The 23,048-nt window shown below is 39.2% G+C and overlaps 1 protein-coding gene across 1 annotated transcript; it reads right to left on the bottom strand.

Moving 5' to 3' along the window:
* Positions 1 to 894: 894 nt before the first annotated feature.
* LOC579441 (glycine N-methyltransferase) lies at positions 895 to 23,048 on the bottom strand. Its single transcript, XM_030993625.1, is given in 7 exon segments — positions 895 to 1,068; positions 2,459 to 2,586; positions 4,451 to 4,602; positions 4,605 to 4,700; positions 7,101 to 7,216; positions 14,742 to 14,890; positions 22,980 to 23,048. Coding segments are annotated over 7 exon segments (873 nt in total). The 3' UTR covers positions 895 to 905.

The raw sequence follows: 23,048 nt of genomic DNA, 5'->3' as shown, positions 1-23,048 counted from the left end.
AAATCAGTGACAAATCTGCTGATAGCCAATCAGAAGCAAGGATTTTAGTATAGCTTGTAACAAAAACTGTCATTTGTCACTGATGAAAAGTTTTGTGAAACACCCCCTTGATCGTCTCCTAGGGGGTGTTTCACAAAGATCCTAAGTTGAACTTATATCTAAGTTGGACTTAAAAATTATGGAAAGCCATTATCATCTTTGAAAATATTTTGTAAAAGTTAAATCATTCATACTTTTTTATCATCAAGGACATTTAATGTTCTGGATGTAGAATTTATAAAAAGTCTAAAATACTTGAATTTCTGCTTTTCAATATATTTCATTTTAAGGCTCCAATGGCTGTCCATATTTCCTAAGTCCAACTCAGTGTTAAGTTCTACTTAGGATCTTTGTGCAACACCCCCCTGGGCTGTTGCTCAAGTAACCGTCGATCTTCTGGACCTTTTTGGAACTTTTTTCTTTCACAAATGTTATTTAAAAACGTGGGCTGTCCGCCTCGTGGAACTTTTGCCATTGCAATCGGTTTCATGGGCTGTCGATCTACTGCGACGGACCCCATCGTAATTACATTTATATAATATATATAACTTTAATGAAACTTATAATATATGCACATGGGCAGATAAAGGTCTATTGTACCAAGCTATAACACGCATTAAGAAGGATACTACTTCTTTGTTCATGATAGATTGTTTTGTTGTTAATCGTTAATTCATCGACAGTACATTTGTTGATACACAGATGAAAGGATTTGGTCAAGAGGGCAAACAAAAAGGTATGATTCATGAAACGCCTCCATCAGTTTGGCAGTAATTATTCTGAAATGTACAGAGCAGGACTTTTCCATGTTTAAACAAATTATATTTTTGATGTTTGTGGTCAGTTGAAACTATGTCTAAACTAGTCTATTCGTGTACAACGTGTTGAAAATAGGCTACATTTTCTGTGTTCCCGTTGTCCAGTCGTTGCAGATCGCCGTACAGAGTGTATTCGTATTTCGGTCCGAACATCTCCCTGAGTAACGCAGAAAACTTGTGAACGTGGATCGGTGCTAACGGCATGATTACCCTGTAAATAAGAGAGCAGAATCAGGGCATTCGTAAAATTAACAAATAACCATAAAACCAGAGACATTAATTTTGTAGGTAGCCAGTGTCCGTTGTAATGCATGTACTTGGCCACCGGTCATTGTCCGTAGTAATGTACTTGACCACCGGTCATTGTCCGTGGTAATGAACTTGAGCACCGGTCATTGTCCGTAGTAATATACTTGAGCACCGGTCATTGTCCGTTGTAATGTACTTGACCAACGGTCATCCAAACCATCTCGAAACCGACTCTACATCAACTGATCTTTGACGTTAGGGTCAATGTAATAAGCTATTTTCGTAATGTTACCAAATAATGCATACGTATATGCGAAGTGTCTGGGTACGAGTGATTCCATTCACCTATTACAACTAATTGTATTTCATTAATCAGAATGCATACTGCATATATTATTTGTTGCTAGGTAGGACAAACATCTCCCTTGCCCTACCTAGCAACACATAATACATGAATATATGTAATTCACATTCCTCACTATTGAAATACATTTATTCGTAACAGGTGAATGGAATCAATTCGTAACCATGCACTGCCCAAAGACCTTTGCATTAATTTTGGTTACATTACGAAAATGGCCTAGTACTAGTAGTTATTCGGTTTAGGGTCCGGTTGATGTGACTGAAGTTTTGGGGAGCTGTCAATACCAAGACAAATCTACAGTGTCCACATTTTCTTTACTGTCGTCCCTTTCTTTCTTCCCCTCACGTTTCCCCTTTGCTTTCCTCTGACTCTTGCATCCCAACATGTTATATTTCATGTTCTGGGTTTATACCTGAACGATACTATCCGAAACTTTACTTGCTACTTGTTTTCTTACTATATTTATTATATCAAATTTGATTGGAAGCTGTCCAGACAAAACCTTCTCTTTTTTTTCTCTTTTTACAGCTGTGCCTTATTCTGTTTTGTATTAATTCATTTTACATGTATATGTTATCCCAACTTATGTATTATATTTTAAATGAAATTGCATTTTTTTTACCTTGTAAAAATGTTTTTAAAGATGGAATTCAATAAACTGAAAAGAACTAAACTGGCACGTCTGGCGGTCGAAAAAGAATGGCAGCTAACTTCAGACTGCCGGTACACGTATGCGGGATAAGTCTGAACCATATACATGTGAGGGTGTGATAGCTCATTGGTAACTTGCATTCATCCTCGTTACAAAGATCCTTGTACAGGACTTACGCCGTCGGTCCCCTTGTAGGGTACGTAAAAGCATATGCGTGCATTCTTAGCAGTCAGGTAACAAAAATATAACACCAAATTAAACCTACATCGAAATTATCACAGGTAAACACCCTCCTAAATGTGTTACCAAAAAAGTTTTAAAAACCTGTATATTTACTTTTCTATTTTGTCGTTGTTGGTAGCAGTATCTCCCTCTTTCATCAGCATATCGTAAATAATATCGACTCGCAATGTGACGCCCTCTTCGGTGATAGTTTTCGTACTTACGCCTGGTAGTGTGTCCTCCTGTTAATGATATTTAAACATCAAAGATTGGATTATTTGGTCCGACAAATGCTTTATTGCGTCATAAGGGTTAGGGTCTGTTGATAGTTTAAAACCCGTCTGTACTAGTTTGGCCAGGAGGGGTTAGGCCACCGAGCGTGGTCACTGACATATGTGGCTATCTCATCAACTCAGCTCTCAATTAACATAGAAAAAAGAGGATCATGGGGGACCAACGGGCACCGCTTCGGTATTGTTTTCTACATAGAGGGAGCAAGTAGTTACAAGTAGTGGGCTTGGGAAGGTACTATGTCCCATTTGCAGGTCAAAACATGAAAACGTTAATTCTAACGGCATTTGAAAAACAATACTTATTTAAAACATCCCTCATAGCGAAAAGGTTTGCAAATGGCTTTTTGTGGGAAAATAACGACCTTTAGTTGTCGAATCGAAATTAGTGATTGAAATCACCTAAGTAATAGTCTGATTTTTTAGACCCTTGTACCGGATGGTCGTACATTTTGTGCTACTCAAAGATTCAATCGGTTTAATGGCCTCGTCTTAAACGGCAAGGACTTATACTCAGTCGCGTGCGGAAACCCGAATGACCCCGAGCGGAGGTCGGACTTTGCCCTCAGTTTGAGGTCAGACTCTGCCATTTAGCTCGAGGTCGGATTGTTTCCTTACTGGAAGGTTGGCCCGCTAGAAAATTGTATAAATATAGCTCCCTATAGAAAGCCAGGGAAATCTAAAATCGATAGATTTCTTCTTGAGACTTCTCCTTGGGACTCCCTTTTGCCGCTTTCCAAATCTGCAGGCGTTCTGATAGTTCACTGTAAATGACTGTACTTAGTGCCAGTCTAGAGAGCACGATTTCTACCGAGCTGTCATTATTAAATGTAATAAATGACGAATAGAACTGAAATTCACGATCGACCTACTCCATTTCTTCTGTGGCATTTGTTTTGTATACACGCATGAGTGAGAGAGATACTGAGCGAGAACTAAGAAGAGACAATTAAGAGTCCGAGAACGAGAGCAGTCTGAATTAAACAGTTGTAATAAATTTCGTTACAATATGTACACTTTTGCTGACATCGCACTGAAAAGCATGTTAGTTTAAAAGGCCACATGTATTTTAAATTGCGCTATCTTTCGGTGAGGTGTATCTAGAGCCAGGTGGTGATGCATGCAGTTGGCGATGCATTTCGGACATATAGCTGTTGATAAAATCAGGACAATGGACTTTTAGATTTGCGTGGAATGCTACGTGTGACGTCCTTTTATGGCCTTAAAGGAATCGTTTAACAATGTTAAATCTGAGATACACGGCCCTAAGTGTTATCAGTATATGTGATATGGTGTAATATTGAAGCCCTAAAAAATCCCTCTTCGAAATAATCAAGAAATGCCTCGAAAAAGTAAAATTCTTTGCATGAGTGACCGGTTTTACCATACTCGTTTTCCCCAATAGACTGTAGTGTTATGAAAACCGTTCGGCGAACGGTTTTCAAGATTTGTAATTCCAATCATAAATATCTTGATCATCAGACAGGCGATCGGCTTGTGAAAGTCATGGGGCTCCTGACTGACCTCAAGCTTTATAATTATCATTGCAACATGAGCTAATCCAGATTTTGTTTAAGAATCCGAGACAAAGTTACCAGATCCCTTTAAAAGGACGTCACACGTAGCAGCCCACGTTGTCGTCGTGTAAATCTAAAAGTCCCTATTTTGAACTGCTGACGACAGCATACGTAAATGTGAAGCAGTGTCAGTACCCTACCTTCCTTTGATACGTGCCTTTCAATGAGATGTCGGACATTTCTACTTGTAACGGTTTCGTTAAACGATGTAATTTTATTCCAGGTTTTATATCACTTACCGCATGATAAACGTTCTTATTCACGACAATCCCTCGATCAAGCATAGAATCTATGTTTCTGTGATCAATCAGCAGCAAGCCACCAGGTTTAAGAAACTTCTTGAAGTTGGTCAAACATTTCCGATAGAGGGCGAGCTCAGGCAGTTTATCATGAGGTGTAAAATCGAGCTTCCCAAGCAAAGTACGGCGTCAAATTGACCTTGCTCCGGGATATCTTCCGGTAAGGTCAGCCAGTTAGCCCGCTTTACCTCTGCAAACGAGATAAAAATATATATTCATGTAAATGATGTAATACAACAGCAACAACTATACTACTACACCTTCTAATAATGATTAGTAAATGAATAAATGAATAATGACAATTCATAGTAACAACAACAAAAACAACATCAAAATCAGAACAACAATGATAATATAATAATAACTATAATAATAAGAGCAAAAATAAATATAATACTATAATAATATATTAATAATAATGGTGTCTCCTATATTAAAGGTTCAGGTCCTTCTACAAAGGCGCTTTACACATATAACGAAGGAAAAGTACAAAAGAAACACATTTTTTGTTTCCCTCGAACTATATTTTCAATTGAAACCTGTAGTATATTATAGGAACCTGTACATAAAGACCACCAGCTCATAAAGACCATTTTTTTCTCGTTTAACCTGAGCAGTCTTTATACACATGTTTGTCTGTATTCGCATATCAGGGATAATGATTGTAAAGGGCCTAAGCTAATTTTAGCGGAATACAAGAAAGAGAGACACTGACAGAGCCAGACTAGCGGCTGGCTGAAGAATTTAGTGCATTGTGCTTTAGTGTAAAATTCCAGACTGTGGCGGAAAACTGTCTACACATAGATATCACAAAAGAGACTGAGTCACAAAGGCACAATAAACGTGAACCCTTTGTGATATTGGCAAACATTTCCTTACATTTAGCCTAGGCCCGTACGTACTATCCGAGGGGCCTAGGGGTAGTAGAAAGTCTTAATCCTACACACATGTATAGTATAGTACAGGGTTATAAATAGTACACTTCCTTTTCACACTCGTTGTGAGATAAAACAAAACTAGTGTGAAATTATTTGTTTTAATGAAAAAGAGGGAGATAAACACGCATGTTATTGTAGGGACCTTCTGGCATTATATTGTACCACGGAGTTTAGACATATTGGCCCGAATTCACAAACTGGTTTGTAAAGAACAAAAGGAGGTTTGGCGAAAAAAGGAGGTTTTAGCTCAAACCTTGCTTTGTGAATTCGGGCCTTTAAGGGCGTGTTCATGCTTCACTTTTTCTGGCCAGAATCAGGCATCTGTTACGCGTTTAGTTTAAAACACTGTTGCGTTCATGCTTACTTTTGTAGAATCACCGAAAAACGGCGATCACGATCGATCGCCGATCATAAACTCACAAAAAGATGCGTTTACAATTTGTCCGTAATTTGTGGCTCGTTTTGCAAGTACAACTGGTGAAGTACCGGACCACCGTCTTTGTGCATTGTGCGGCAACGAGGCATATACAACGTCTCACGACGTGACAGATCACTTTTCTCTAACTTCTAACCAATCAGAAGACCTCGTTTTTTCCAGGAAGTGCCGTGGACATTAATGCGCCAAATGTGGTTCTCAAATTGCAAAAGATCCCTACTCTTTGAGGGGTAGGAGAAAGCAATCTTATGTCATATTACAATGTGGTTCAAAAATTGCAAATGCTTCCTACTCTGGGAGGACCCAGACCCACCCCCGCTTGGTCGCTCCGCTCCCCCGCCGCTAAAGCCTCGCTCTGTCGCTTCATCGTTTTACATGTATTTCACCCCCATGCCATTTTGTCCCGCCCCCCCCCCCGCAAGAAATTCTTGGATCCGCCACTGATGCCCATACCCCATGAGCTTCGGGTGCTTCGCCCCTTGACCCCCGCCGGGCCTTTGCCCCTAGACCCCACTTGGAAAACGTTCAGCGGGGCCTGCATGTTAGAGTGGGTTGATGCGGATATTTTGTCAGCCCTCCCAAACGTTTTTGCTCATTACGCCACTGATATATACATGTATAATGTTTTTTGAATGATTACTGTTCTTTTTATAAATAAGCTTATCACAAATTCACAATGGGTAGATATAATGTTGAAACCATCTCAGAACGTTATTGATCAATGAGAATAAATTAAAGGTAAAGACCAGTTATGGTCATGCGATTGCATTGTGAAAGAAACGTAGAATCGATCAGAAAAGGTTGATCATCCAGCATCTAGCATCTGCAAGGTTCTGGAATCATCAAAATGATAAGAAATTTGGCCCATTCTTCGTAAAGTTACAAGCACTATACAAAGAAAGATGTATATGGGACTACCCTATATCTCTCACAGACCATGAGAGAAACAAATTTACCAAATATATGAATTAGTAGGCGGTTTCGCGGCAAATTTTTTATCATCATGTATTAGTCAAAACATATTCTTTCACATGATTGGTAATGAGAGCTTCCATTTCATTTTTTGAAATTGGGGCGTTTCCAATACTGGTCTTTACCTTTAAATGTAACATGAATGGCAAGTGTAAACGTAGCTACTCACAAAATATATAAAATGGCCTTACGATTATACAAGTTTGGCTATTATTTTGGTTAAAAAGAGCAAAACATGCCTTACCCCAGTCTTTAAGTCCAAGACGTTCCTTTTCAGCTCTGGCGTAGGAGAGCATCGCTTCAGCATCATCACAGCTAACAACCTCCATTCCCTGCTCGAGCAGGAATAAAGAGTCCACACTGCAAAGGGATGGTAATAATGATCAAAATATAATTAACAAACAGTAAAACGTTTAAAGAAAAACTTGAGTTCTGGTAAAAAAGAAAAGAAAATGAATTCTCACAGACTCAAACAAAACTTACACTGAATGTTATAGACTACAAATAAATGCCATTTGCCAAACAATTGTGGTAGAAAATGTATTCTGGTTGTGGCTGAGTAATGAGCATAGATAGATAAGGAAATCAAGGTAAGAAGCCCTGACATCATTCGTGTAGTCCCTTATACATCTGCTTGTAAACAGTCCATATACAGTGCTTGTTACTTTATCAAGACTGGGCCAAATTTAATATGATTTTGATGACTCCAGAACCTAGCAGTACACACCACATACATACATGCTACTTGGAACATTTTTTTTCCTGATCCATTCCACACCTTGTCTTTCACAATGCAGTCGCATGATCGGGGGGGGGGGGACGTTTCACAAAGACTAATTGACTTTAAGTAGGACTTAACTATGGCTGGCCATTCATGCCACTGGTTGCTCTCAATATTGGTATAGGCTCAATTATGATCTTTAGATAATATTTTTTCCTTCAATCATGAACTATCAAAAAGTGTAAATTCTGTAGATTTGTGACCTTAATTTGTAACTCTTCTGAGAGACCAATGCCAGTAAATGATGAGAGAAAACAGTGGCATGAGCGGCCTCCCATAGTTAAGTCCAACTTAAAGTCGATCTTAGTCTTTGTGAAATACCCCCCAGAACTCAACTTTATCTTTAACGAAGAACAACATTTCCGTTGTGATTAAAAGATTAACCATTTGCATGATGGTCAATAAATGTATGATCAATAAAGTGATGTTTGAAAAATAAGTAAAATGATAGTAATTAATGCTACTACTAATGATAATATTCTTTTTCATATTAATACAAATCATCATTACTATAATAATAATAATAAGATTACTAATAATAAAAATAATAATTATTATAATGATATAACTTTTCCCGGCCAATTACAGCTACACCATTTTGAACCACCTTGTACCAGCAACAGTAAAACTATTTTAAACCAACCAATAACATTTCAAACTACGTACAGTAACTAGTACCCTATTTCACAATTGCTCACTTTTCTTTCATCGCCATAGTATTAATGGTTAAAACGTTGATTTATATTATAGTACCTGATAGTACTATACACAACTGCGCTATGATGAAAAAAAAATATCGAAATGCTATATTGAATTACCCCCAAAAAATCTAACCGTGAATAATGAGAAAGTGAGCAATTGTGAAATTTGTTTAAAATAGTGTTACTGCAATGTTGCTGGTACAACGTGGTTCAAAACAGTGCAACTGAAATACTGGTACGAGGTGGTTCAAAATGGTGCAGCTGTATTGTTACTTTGTGCATGGTGCTTTTATTATTTTGATATTCGCACTAGACATATTATTATGACTTGGGCAGTAGATATCAAGTTTATTTGGCGCGCGTAGCAAATAAAACAATCATGTTATTCTTATTATTACTATTATGAAACAACTAATAATAAACAATTTATGTACCGCCAACTGGCAGGAACTAATTGGGAGGCGAAATTAAACAAAACAATAAAGAGTCGCCATCATGCACATATCAGTCATCAGTTAAATTCCATGCGAACTTAAAATACCAATGAAATATAGGGGAGAGAAAACAAAAAAAAAAAGGGATGAGAGAGAGAGATTTGCAGCTATTACAAATTATTCAATGCAATCCATTCCGACTTCGTCAGTTCTAGGGGCTGGTGTTTGTATGTATGCCTGCTGCCTACTTCACAATTTTAATGCCAATATTTTGGATAATTCTCTTTTGTACTTATACTTGATTATATGTATAAATGTTTACATGCATGTACTTAAATAGTGAATTAAGTAAATGTAAGCCTCTAGTTAAACCAGTTATAATAATGGGCCAGTTTTTGCACATAAATCATAAACAAATTACGAATTATAGTGATTACCATGCCTAATGATTACCATGATCATCATCATCGTCATACTGGCACATATTATAATTTGAAACTAGTGACTTTACAGTGGGCAACACTGAGCCTACATGAATAACTGGATAATAGAAATCTTCTTTCAGTTTCGCTACTAGAGCTTTACCCTGCATATATCTTTCGCACAATGAAAGTTCGGGTCGAGGTCAACAACACACACACACAGACACACAGACAGGCTAGGCCGCTGCGCTAAGCTATGTGTATCGCTTTTACATTTCCCCACATCAACAGTGTAATAGCATGGAGCTATTAATAGCTCCATAGAATACAACGTTGATAAAATAATGCCTAGTAGTACGCGTGATACATGTGCGTCGGTGTGTCTGTCTGTCTGCCTCTCTCTCTCTCCCATCGCTCCTGTACTTCTCTCTCTCTCTCTCTCTCTCTCTTTCCCCACTTTACTGCATAGATCTACGGGTGTATTTCGAAAATAGTTAAGTAATGAACAAAATACGAGTGGCGCTGTTTTCTTTGAATACACAAACTCACATATCCCTGGAATAAAGAAGGAGTGGCGCTATATGTTGGAAATGCAGTGGCGGATCCAGGGGGGGGGGGGCCCGGGCCCCCCCCCCCCCCCTTGAGAAAAAAATCATGTAAAATCACGTGATTTTTACCTTTTTGGGGGTTGGCCCCCCCCCCCCCCCTGGCGCTCAAGGGGGGGGGGGTGCAAATTGAATTTTTTTTGAGGATTAAAAGATTAACCATTTGCATGATGGTCAATAAATGTATGATCAATAAAGTGATGTTTGAAAAATAAGTAAAATGATAGTAATTAATGCTACTACTAATGATAATATTCTTTTTCATATTAATACAAATCATCATTACTATAATAATAATAATAAGATTACTAATAATAAAAATAATAATTATTATAATGATATAACTTTTCCCGGCCAATTACAGCTACACCATTTTGAACCACCTTGTACCAGCAACAGTAAAACTATTTTAAACCAACCAATAACATTTCAAACTACGTACAGTAACTAGTACCCTATTTCACAATTGCTCACTTTTCTTTCATCGCCATAGTATTAATGGTTAAAACGTTGATTTATATTATAGTACCTGATAGTACTATACACAACTGCGCTATGATGAAAAAAAATATCGAAATGCTATATTGAATTACCCCCAAAAAATCTAACCGTGAATAATGAGAAAGTGAGCAATTGTGAAATTTGTTTAAAATAGTGTTACTGCAATGTTGCTGGTACAACGTGGTTCAAAACAGTGCAACTGAAATACTGGTACGAGGTGGTTCAAAATGGTGCAGCTGTATTGTTACTTTGTGCATGGTGCTTTTATTATTTTGATATTCGCACTAGACATATTATTATGACTTGGGCAGTAGATATCAAGTTTATTTGGCGCGCGTAGCAAATAAAACAATCATGTTATTCTTATTATTACTATTATGAAACAACTAATAATAAACAATTTATGTACCGCCAACTGGCAGGAACTAATTGGGAGGCGAAATTAAATAAACAATAAAGAGTCGCCATCATGCACATATCAGTCATCAGTTAAATTCCATGCGAACTTAAAATACCAATGAAATATAGGGGAGAGAAACAAAAAAAAAAAGGGATGGAGAGAGAGATTTGCAGCTATTACAAATTATTCAATGCAATCCATTCCGACTTCGTCAGTTCTAGGGGCTGGTGTTTGTATGTATGCCTGCTGCCTACTTCACAATTTTAATGCCAATATTTTGGATAATTCTCTTTTGTACTTATACTTGATTATATGTATAAATGTTTACATGCATGTACTTAAATAGTGAATTAAGTAAATGTAAGCCTCTAGTTAAACCAGTTATAATAATGGGCCAGTTTTTGCACATAAATCATAAACAAATTACGAATTATAGTGATTACCATGCCTAATGATTACCATGATCATCATCATCGTCATACTGGCACATATTATAATTTGAAACTAGTGACTTTACAGTGGGCAACACTGAGCCTACATGAATAACTGGATAATAGAAATCTTCTTTCAGTTTCGCTACTAGAGCTTTACCCTGCATATATCTTTCGCACAATGAAAGTTCGGGTCGAGGTCAACACACACACACAGACACACAGACAGGCTAGGCCGCTGCGCTAAGCTATGTGTATCGCTTTTACATTTCCCCACATCACAGTGTAATAGCATGGAGCTATTAATAGCTCCATAGAATACAACGTTGATAAAATAATGCCTAGTAGTACGCGTGATACATGTGCGTCGGTGTGTCTGTCTGTCTGCCTCTCTCTCTCTCCCATCGCTCCTGTACTTCTCTCTCTCTCTCTCTCTCTCTTTCCCCCCTTTACTGCATAGATCTACGGGTGTATTTCGAAAATAGTTAAGTAATGAACAAAATACGAGTGGCGCTGTTTTCTTTGAATACACAAACTCACATATCCCTGGAATAAAGAAGGAGTGGCGCTATATGTTGGAAATGCAGTGGCGGATCCAGGGGGGGGGGGGGGGGGCCCGGACCCCCCCCCCCCCCTTGAGAAAAAAATCATGTAAAATCACGTGATTTTTACCTTTTTGGGGGTTGGCCCCCCCCCCCCCCTGGCGCTCAAGGGGGGGGGGGTGCAAATTGAATTTTTTTTGAGGATTAAAAGATTAACCATTTGCATGATGGTCAATAAATGTATGATCAATAAAGTGATGTTTGAAAAATAAGTAAAATGATAGTAATTAATGCTACTACTAATGATAATATTCTTTTTCATATTAATACAAATCATCATTACTATAATAATAATAATAAGATTACTAATAATAAAAATAATAATTATTATAATGATATAACTTTTCCCGGCCAATTACAGCTACACCATTTTGAACCACCTTGTACCAGCAACAGTAAAACTATTTTAAACCAACCAATAACATTTCAAACTACGTACAGTAACTAGTACCCTATTTCACAATTGCTCACTTTTCTTTCATCGCCATAGTATTAATGGTTAAAACGTTGATTTATATCATAGTACCTGATAGTACTATACACAACTGCGCTATGATGAAAAAAAAATATCGAAATGCTATATTGAATTACCCCCAAAAAATCTAACCGTGAATAATGAGAAAGTGAGCAATTGTGAAATTTGTTTAAAATAGTGTTACTGCAATGTTGCTGGTACAACGTGGTTCAAAACAGTGCAACTGAAATACTGGTACGAGGTGGTTCAAAATGGTGCAGCTGTATTGTTACTTTGTGCATGGTGCTTTTATTATTTTGATATTCGCACTAGACATATTATTATGACTTGGGCAGTAGATATCAAGTTTATTTGGCGCGCGTAGCAAATAAAACAATCATGTTATTCTTATTATTACTATTATGAAACAACTAATAATAAACAATTTATGTACCGCCAACTGGCAGGAACTAATTGGGAGGCGAAATTAAACAAAACAATAAAGAGTCGCCATCATGCACATATCAGTCATCAGTTAAATTCCATGCGAACTTAAAATACCAATGAAATATAGGGGAGAGAAAACAAAAAAAAAAGGATGGAGAGAGAGAGATTTGCAGCTATTACAAATTATTCAATGCAATCCATTCCGACTTCGTCAGTTCTAGGGGCTGGTGTTTGTATGTATGCCTGCTGCCTACTTCACAATTTTAATGCCAATATTTTGGATAATTCTCTTTTGTACTTATACTTGATTATATGTATAATGTTTACATGCATGTACTTAAATAGTGAATTAAGTAAATGTAAGCCTCTAGTTAAACCAGTTATAATAATGGGCCAGTTTTTGCACATAATCATAAACAAATTACGAATTATAGTGATTACCATGCCTAATGATTACCATGATCATCATCATCGTCATACTGGCACATATTATAATTTGAAACTAGTGACTTTACAGTGGGCAACACTGAGCCTACATGAATAACTGGATAATAGAAATCTTCTTTCAGTTTCGCTACTAGAGCTTTACCCTGCATATATCTTTCGCACAATGAAAGTTCGGGTCGAGGTCAACACACAACACAGACACACAGACAGGCTAGGCCGCTGCGCTAAGCTATGTGTATCGCTTTTACATTTCCCCACATCAACAGTGTAATAGCATGGGGCTATTAATAGCTCCGTAGAATACAACGTTGATAAAATAATGCCTAGTAGTACGCGTGATACATGTGCGTCGGTGTGTCTGTCTCTCTCTCTCTCTCTCTCTCTCCCATCGCTCCTGTACTTCTCTCTCTCTCTCTCTCTCTCTCTTTCCCCACTTTACTGCATAGATCTACGGGTGTATTTCGAAAATAGTTAAGTAATGAACAAAATACGAGTGGCGCTGTTTTTTTTGAAAACACAAACTCACATATCCCTGGAATAAAGAAGGAGTGGCGCTATATGTTGGAAATGCAGTGGCGGATCCAGGGGGGGGGGCCCGGGGGCCCGGGCCCCCCCCCCCCCCTTGAGCAAAAAATCATGTAAAATCACGTGATTTTTACCTTTTTTGGGGGTTGGGCCCCCCCCCCGGCGCTCAAGGGGGGGGGGGGGTGGGGGGGGGGGGGGGGGGGGGGGGGGGGGGGGGGGGGGGGGGTGGTGCAAATTGAAACTTTTTTGAGGATCCAAAAAAAAAAAAAAATGTGCTCGCTACCCCCCCCCCCCCCCCCCCCCCCCCCCCCCCCCTGAGCGAATTTTTTTTGGCCGGCGCGTTTTTTCAAATTTTCGGGAGAAAAAAAAAAAAAAAAAAATTGTGTTCTCTTCTCTACCCCCCCCCCCCCCCCCCCCCCCCCCCCCCCCCCCCCCCCCCACTGAGCGACTTTTCGGCGGCGCGTTTTTTTTCAAATTTTCGGGAGCAAAAAAAAAAAAAAAAAAAAAAAAAAAATTGTGTTCTCTACCTACCCCCCCCCCCCCCCCCCCCCCCCCCCCCCCCACTGAGCGACTTTTTGGCCGGCGCGTTTTTCAAATTTTCGGGAGCAAAAAAAAAAAAAAAAAAAAAAAATTGTGTTCTCTACCCCCCCCCCCCCCCCCCCCCCCCCCCACACTGAGCGACTTTTTGGCCGGCGCGATTTTCAAATTTTCGGGAGCAAAAAAAAAAAAAAAAAAAAAATTGTGTTCTCTAGCCCCCCCCCCCCCCCCCCACTGAGCGACTTTTTGGCCGGCGCGATTTTCAAATTTTCGGGAGCAAAAAAAAAAAAAAATTGGGCCCCCTCCCCTAAGAAATCCTGGATCCGCGCCTGTGGAAATGAAGAACCAGTGACGTTATGTCGGGCAAAAACCAAGAACGCGTGGCACGCGTACATGTTATCTATGGTCACGAGGCCCTTGATTATCATTTTCATCATTATCAAGTATCATTATATTGTTGTTGTACTATTAGTAGAAGCATATAGACCTATTATTAATATTATTCTCATTTTTATTATAATAATGAACATGATGTGTTATGTTATTTTTGTTATTGATATTCAACCATCTATCATCAACATCATTATTGGAATCTTACCCTGTTCCACATGCTACGTCAAGAACGCGATCACATTTGTGACCCTGCAAAACTCCAAGCAACCAGCTCTTGTAACCGGACGACCGCTCCGCCAACGGACCAAGCTTGTGAACAGCATCACTGTCATCAAAAGCATTCGAAACGTCTTGCTGTAATTGTAGGCAAAATAATGTTGTAATTCTCTCATATTAATGCATTAATTAACCGTAGCCAGATAGGATAGGGTAGGGGCGTAGGCTTCTGCTACAGCGCACTCATTCCGAACATGCAAAACACTTAACATTCTGAGGAGGCGAGTTGGGTCAGTCGAACTAAAGATCTCGGGTTCGAATCCCACCCAGGCGGATGACTGAAGCCTGCGTTGTCTGTTAACGTGCCCTTCCTTGTTTCATAGACAACGTACTCATTTGGATTATTTTCTCTCGTCACTAAACCTACCCGTATAACTGAAATTAGTGCAACATTGATTGACACTTTTTTCACAGACTGCATCAAAAATGGGTTTAGCTCAGGTGTAATATGTTCAGATATTTCAGATCATATGCCTATATTTTGTTTAAAAAAGGACTCTGTAGTAACTTCTGTTAAAAGAGATAGACAGGTTTTGAAGCGGAGAATAAATGATAAAACAATCTCAAGGTTCAAGCAACACTTGGCTGAAATTGATTGGAAGGCTCTACCTTCATTGGAAGGCGTCAGTGATTTATATGAACATTTTCTACACATTTTTCTAAAATTATATAATTTATGTTTCCCATTTATTAATAGTTGAGGTAACATTAAATAGTAAAAGTTAAAAGCATTGGGTAACTCGTGTGTTATTGAAATTAATAAACCGCAAACATAAGCTTTATGGTAGTTATGTCAAGAGACCAACATCTGTCTTAACTTTGCTAGGTCCCTCTACTGTCACTTTCGTGAGTGGTTAGCTGAAGGCCAGTGTTCTCGAAGACAATTGAGACATAGCAACAGGATACGTGAAATCAAGTGTAGGACAGAACGCTACAGAAAAAAATGTTTTACACTCTCTAGTAAGCCATGATGTGGCATCCGGTTTGTTCAACTTTTGTGATGGCATAATACTGCCAAACTTTGTTAATTACATGTATTTTTTTTCTTCAATTGCAATCTTTGCCTGAACACACCTACAATTCGCCAAATCTTAATGCATTATATTTCAGATTCAATTAACTATCTTGGATTGAACATTTTCATTATCTTTACTCTTCGTATTGTATACTGTCGATTTCATACTGGTTGCTCGTTATTTTAGTTTACGCAGGTCTGCAATTACTCCTTTTGAATCTTGCTTCTCTGCTGTATCCGCCTGTATTAAGTTTTTTTAATAAATATTTTCTTAAAGAGGTTGTTATTATACTCTGTTAATGTTTCTACTACCACCTGAGTAAAAAAAGAAAACATTCTCATTTATATAACTTACCAAAATATTTTTAGGTGAGCCATACAATGTTTACAATGTATTCTGTGTTCAACTTATTAATACTATTCGTAATGTCAATGTTGCAATGCATACTTTTATCTTTTTATCGTCAATTTGTATGTAATTGTTTATTGTTGGCAAGGTCCCCGTTCTCCCGTCCCTCTTCTTTACCCACTGCCGCTCTCTCTCTCTCTCTCTCTCTCTCTCTCTTTCTTCTTCCTCTCTCTCTCTCTCTCCTTCCACTCTCTCTCTCTCTTTTTTCTCTCTTTCTCCATCTTTCTATCTTTCTTCACTATAATCTCTCGATCTCTTATCCTTTATTTCTCTTTTTCTTACTTTCCTTCCCTCTCCCCCCCCCCCCCCCCCCCTCTCCCCTCTCTCTCTCTCTCTCTCTCTCTCTCTCTCTTCCTTTCCTCTTTTAACCTCTTTTCTCAGGTGTAAGGACTGGAAGTCTACTTGTATAACTCAGGAGCCATTCAAAGACAAAAAAGGGCAAAAACTAAACAAACAAACAACCAACAACAGTAACAACTTCAACACCACCAACAAAAAAGGTTTCCAAAAGCAAATAGATGTGCTTATTTGAGAATGCTCTGATGATTCGATTGGCTGACAAGGAAGTGCTCAAAATTAAAGTCAATCGTTGTTCTACTTTGTTTATAAGTTTCCAAAACTATGTGAAGCTATTTGATGAAAAAGTTCCCATTCGTTACGGGGATACCAAAGAATGTTGATACACGTATATGTTTATATCTTTATGTCTTTTGTTTTGTCACTATTATGAGTTTATATCTATGATCGTCATTGTAAGTTTTTGTTACCGGAAAAGGACCTACATCATAATGGAAAAGCACCACTATTTGTAAAAAATATGGTACTCTTTATAAATGTCGGAAATAACTGTTAAAAGATTAATAAACAAATGAATCAATCTATAGGTAAACTGACTGTTACCTAAAGCAATAGTTTGTTAGTGGATTTTAAATGAATTAAGTACAAGCAAATTGTCTTACTCAGCAGTTCTATCATTGATTAAAGGCTTCCATCATTTGAAGCGCATTTCGAGGGCCTATGATCCTGCTATGTATACAGTGCGTCCCAGAAAAAAAACGAAACCGAGAAGTATCGATGTTCTATCATAACTTAATCACAACTATGATTAATGAATGATACATATTTGCAAAGCTTAGAGTCTCTTCTTTCATGTGATTCTACTCAGATGATGCATATTTCACGCATGAGTGATTAAAAGCAATTTAAAGGAAGGAAACCAAAAAGACATTTTGCGGACGGTATCTGAATTTCGAAGAAAAATTCAGAGTTGAGTTTTTGCCCTTTCATATGACACCTCAATCAGGAAAAATGAGCGAGGAATGACAAAGTTCTGTTTGTTTAAAGTAGTGCTTGCATTTCCATAATTTTATTAAACGAATTCGTTTTCACTGGCTGCCTGCCGTATCAATAAATGAAATTAGCAAAAGACTTAACTCCGTTTCGTTGACAATCAGCCGTAGATGAGAGTCTTCATGCATCATTCATGCATCATGTATAGAAGAACAATGTTATTTCTATCAAATTGGAAGAATACCTAATCTTGGCAAAAATGTATACATAGTGCATAGATGATTCGGTATTCAACAACATGGCGCATTCCGGCCACGCCTATGTACGGACAATGACGTCACGGCGTCCCTCGACTCGCTGGGACTCCCTCAGAAGCTGGACTGAGGCACATGGTACACGCCCTCCTCGTTATGCTTCCAAGAGAATTCCCAGGATGGACATCATCTTCTAGACTTCTGGACCCACACGAAGAACTTCAGAAGAACGGCCTCTGATGATCTCCAGGAGAAGGTCTTTGCGTGCTTGAGATCTCCTGCTAGTTCAAAGACTGATCCTGACGGAGAGATACTGTTCTTCAGGGACTGGGTTCATATCACAGTAGTTAAGGAGGAAGCCAGTGAACTGTAACTTACCTGATTCGTATAGTTGCTGGGGGGGGGGGGGGTAACAAAGACTACGATCGACTTAAAGTTGGACTTAAATATGACAGGTCATTCATGCCATAATTTGCTCTCACCGTTTACTGGCATTGGTCTCTCAAGGGACGTTCAAAGCGTGGTCACAAATCTACAGAATTTACCTTTTTAGATAAAATATTGATTTTCATCGTTCCACGCTTTCAATAACTTAATTTTGTATTCATTCCGTTCCTTAATCTTTATTTTGCATTTTTTGCAAGGTTTTGACATCTTCGTCTTGCAGCGAGTCAGTGTCCATTCGTTGATCGCTTTGAAAGCGTGCCAATCTATCTTATTGAATGACCGTTTTAGACAGGCGCGGATCCAGGATTTCTTAGGGGGGGGGGCCCAAATTTGAAATTATGCTAGCCAAATATTGGTACGTAATGGTGACCAACGGTGATGTAATGCGGCGGGGGGGGGGTCGGTGCAGGGAGGGGCGAGTCCCCCCCCCCCCCCTCCTCCACGAAACGCGGAAGCTTTGACGTTTCGTTAAATTATTAAAGAAAGAAGACGATTCGTTGTACCGTTCTCGACTCAAAATCTTCGTCTGAATTTAGTTTTGCCCCTCCCGCGCGAAGCGCGGAAAATTTTACGTTTTATTAAATTATTAGAGAAAGAAGACGATTCATTTTAGAGTTCTCAACTCTTAATCCTTGTCTGAATTCAGGTTCCCCCCACCCTCCTGCGCGAAGCGCGGAAGATTTGACGTTTCATTAAACTATTAAAGAAAGAAGACGATTTGTTGTACCGTTCACGACTCTTAATCCTCGTCTGAATTTAGTTTTTCCCCTCCCGCGCGAAGCGCGGAAAATTTTACGTTTTATTAAATTGTTAGAGCAAGAAGACGATTCGTTGGAGAGTTCTCGACTCTTAAACCTCGTCTAAATTCAGGTTCCCCCATCCCGAGCGATCGAAGCGCGGAAGCTTTTACGTTTCATTAAATCATTAGAGAAAGAAGACGACTCGTTGTACCGTTCTCAACTCTTAATCCTCGTCTTAATTCAGTTCCCCCCCCCCCCCCTCCTGCGCGAAGCGCGGAAGCTTTTAAGTTTCATAAGATAATGAGAGAAAGAAAGACGATTGGCTGTACAGTTCTCGACTCTTAATCCTCGTCTGAATTCAGGTCCCCCCCCCCCCCCCGCGCGGAAGCTTTGACGTATCATAAGATTATGAGAGAAAGAAGACGATTCACTGTACCGTCCTCGATTCTTAACCCTTGTCTGAATTCAGTCCCCCCCCCCCCCCTCCCCTCCCGCGCGAAGCTTTGACGTTTCATTAAATTATTAGAGAAAGAAGACGATTCGTTGTACCGTTCTCTATACTCTTAATCCTTGTCTGAATTTCAAAGATGTTCTTTGTCTGCTCCTTTTACTTCCTACGTCCTCTTCCTTTTTCGGGGGGACCGCCCCCCCCCCCCCCCCCCCCTGGCTACGCGCCTGCGGTTAGATAAACACATTTTGATAACTTGTCCGGCCCCGGAAGCTCAGGGTTTCAGGCGTTTAATTAAGGTCAGATGATCATTTTTTTTTAATACCTATTATTTTGTGACACTGGTAGTTCACTATTTGGCGTGGGGTCCAGGGGGCGGATCCCCCCCCCCCAAAAAAAAAGAGGGGTTTTAGGCAATAAATTACCGTCAGATGAGCATCTAAGGGCCAGCCGTAGCGCCCTAGGTGGAATCCAGGGGGCAGAGCCCCCGGAAGCTTAGGGGTTTTAGGCATTTAATCACGGTCAGATGAGCATATTTTGATGCCTCATTTTTTAACACTGCACTGGCATTTAACTATTCTTTCTTTCTTGCTCTCATTCTATTTTTTTCTTCTCTTTAATATACTTTTTCAAATAAAGTGGGGGGGGGGAGGGAGCTCGAGGCTCCCGATCCCTGCCGTACCTCGGGCCCTGATATGTAGGAATCTCAAGAATCATATTTCGTGCCTGGCTGTAAATTTAGGAATTTGTCATTTTCCAACAAACACATATACAAACGTATAATTTACCAAAAAATTAGGACAAATCTCGGAAATTATGTCATTTCAGCATTAATTGTAATCCACCGTTGTGGAATTAGAAATAAACCACGTTTGAATTTGATTCCCCCAAAGCCCCCCCCCCCCATTAGTACGCCAGTATCTCCTCTTTTCCTTTTTTCTTTCCCTTTCCTTCCTTCTCTCTTATTTTTTTGATTGGGGGGGGGGGGGTTAACAGCCTGGGAGGCAGGGCCCTTTCGGTCCCCCCGATTTCCTTCTTCCCCCTTTTCTTTTCTTCTTCTTCTTCTTCTTCTTCTTCTTCCTTTCTTTCTTTCTTTCCCTTTCTCTCCTCTTTCCCTTTCCCTTCTTTTCCTTTCTTCTCTCTTTTTTTGTTTTTTTGTTTTTTTTTTGCGGGGGGGGGGGGGCCAAGGCCCGCTCGGCCCCCCCCCCCCCCCCCCTGGATCCGCGCCTGGTTTTAGAGTTAGGTCATCTTCCGTACAATCTGATTTAGGATTTTTTTTTTGTCGATTTCAATATATATTGTAAAATGGTCACTTCCGAATTTATTTAAATAGCACTTTTGAGCTAATGGAGCTGGCTAAAACGGGAGTTGCTAAAGATAGATCTAAGGCCCGGTCACACAGAGGGGACGCATGGGGGACGCACGGCCATCACATAAGAAATTTGCAATTTGGGCCAGTGCGTTGTCGTTTGCTAGGTGTGCGTCATCATGCGTTACTCGTTCGTCGAGCGCGCTGGACTTACGCTGGACCACGCTATGCAATCCTCGTCATTCGCTGTGTGCGTCGGGATTTTTTTAACATGCTCAAAAGTGTGCGCGGAGCTCGACGCATGATTGTACACGCCATAAGGACGCCAGACATACGTGGAGCAAACGCCCTGTATACGCGCAGCGCGCTAGCGACACGCTATGCATTCGTTGTCAGCTCGCTAGCTTCTCCTAAATCCAGACAAAAATCAGGCTCATGACTTTTTCCGATTTTCAATGCGCCGGCCGTGCGCCGGCTGTGCGCCCCTATGTGTGACCGGGGGGGTGTTTCATAAAGCTGTTCGTAAGTTACGCACGACTTTACGCACGACTGGAACATGTTCTTGGGTGCTAATCAGATTCTCAATCATTTACATGTAGCACAAGAACATATCACCAGTCGTGCGTAAAGTCGTGCGTAACTTACGAACAGCTTTATGAAACACCCCCCCCCCCCCCCCCCCCCCGGGCCTTTAACAAGAGGTTTCACAGGTGGTTGGGTTTCGGCGAGTTCCCGAGCCATAATTTAGGAAGACTAAATTGTGTTTCAGTAAATATTCCTCAATCACTTTTCCATTTTTATCTTTTTTTTACTGCCCTCTTGAATATTATGAGAGTTAAAGTCTCCCAATATTAATATTCTCCGTTTGTTCTTTTAAAAGATTTATTAAGAAATCTAGTAATCATTGTTTTATATGTAATATTGTGTAATATTGCCACATTCCTAAGAAGTATAAACCGTGACAAACAAACACAAACTACAAATACACATCCTGGTCAGATATGAATAATCCAGTTGTTTACAGAACATAATGAAGAGAAAAGGGCGCATGCTTTAAATCATATAGTTTATGTTACGTGGGCTAATAAACACTTGGATTTAAAGTGTGAAACTTAGTTCTGCATTATGAGTATTGTGTCATCTTATGTCATAATCTGTATACAATTTCATTTCCTTTTTTGATAAATGAATTCATAGTTTATAATTTTCTTATCACATGCAAGTATTTCGTAATCAGCTAAATGTCAATTATGTATCTCATTGTATTCAATTATTGTATTTCTTATTTCAGTATGTGGTAAACTATTGTTAACTGTTGTTGTTGGGTTTTAAGGCTGATCAATCTAAAAAGATTATTTCAGCCTTGCTGTGCTGTTTTTTGTTTTGTTTTAGTTGTTCATCACTGATGATTAGATGGCGCTGTTTCTTTTCCTCTTCAGTGGGTATCATGTAATGTGCAGCTTCTGTTTATTCGATGGTGCGGACAATAATTTTAGGTGTCGACCATGAACAGGGTGCGAGTATTTTAATAATAATAGGATTTAACTGTGCAGTGCTAAACTATACTTTCTCTTCCCTTCCTCTCCAAGAGAGTTAGTTATAACTCGTGAGCTATAATGATTGGTATCTACCTGTAGCTTTTATGAAAGCCAACATAGTGTGCAGATGATTTTTTATTCCCTAGTAAATTCTTTAAAATCTTATCTTTAATTTTCAACCAAGAAAACAACCTTTTCCTCTCTCGTATATATTTCTTACACACCAATAAATAATGTTCGATTGTTTCAGTTTCATGACAAAAATCACAAAGGCCATTTTCATGTTTATTAATACTGAATTTGTAAAAGTTTAATATGCATTTTCCCATTCTCATTTGATGTAATAATCTTTCATCTTTTCTACAAAAACCAGATAAGTCAATAAGTCTCGTTATATATGGATGGATCTGAAATAAGAATCTGCCTTTGTCTAAATATTGCTTCCTACTGATTTTGCCATAAATGCTGATAAAAATGACGCATGTGGTATTCCGTGGTATCGTTACATCTATGTGTCCTTTTTGTGCTGCATTTTGAGCCAAACTGTCGGCTCTTTCGTTTCCCAGTAGGTCACAATGTGCAGGTATCCACTCAAACTGTATGTCTATACCAAAAACGCTTAATTGTGTCAATTTCTCCGATATTTCTATAACTAAACTAGATTTGTCCATGTTTTTTAATAGGCTGCACGGCTGACATAGAATCTGATGATATTACCACAGAAACTGGGAGATAGTCCTCTATCCATTGTAATGCTAGCATGATTGCTGTCAGTTCAGCAGTCAT

Source organism: Strongylocentrotus purpuratus, unplaced genomic scaffold (assembly GCF_000002235.5).
Source record: "Strongylocentrotus purpuratus isolate Spur 01 unplaced genomic scaffold, Spur_5.0 spur5_scaffold_20, whole genome shotgun sequence".
NCBI classification, from domain to species: domain Eukaryota; kingdom Metazoa; phylum Echinodermata; class Echinoidea; order Camarodonta; family Strongylocentrotidae; genus Strongylocentrotus; species Strongylocentrotus purpuratus.
The sequence above is the reverse complement of the archived record's forward strand: the minus strand, read 5'-3'. Positions and strand labels throughout refer to the sequence as shown.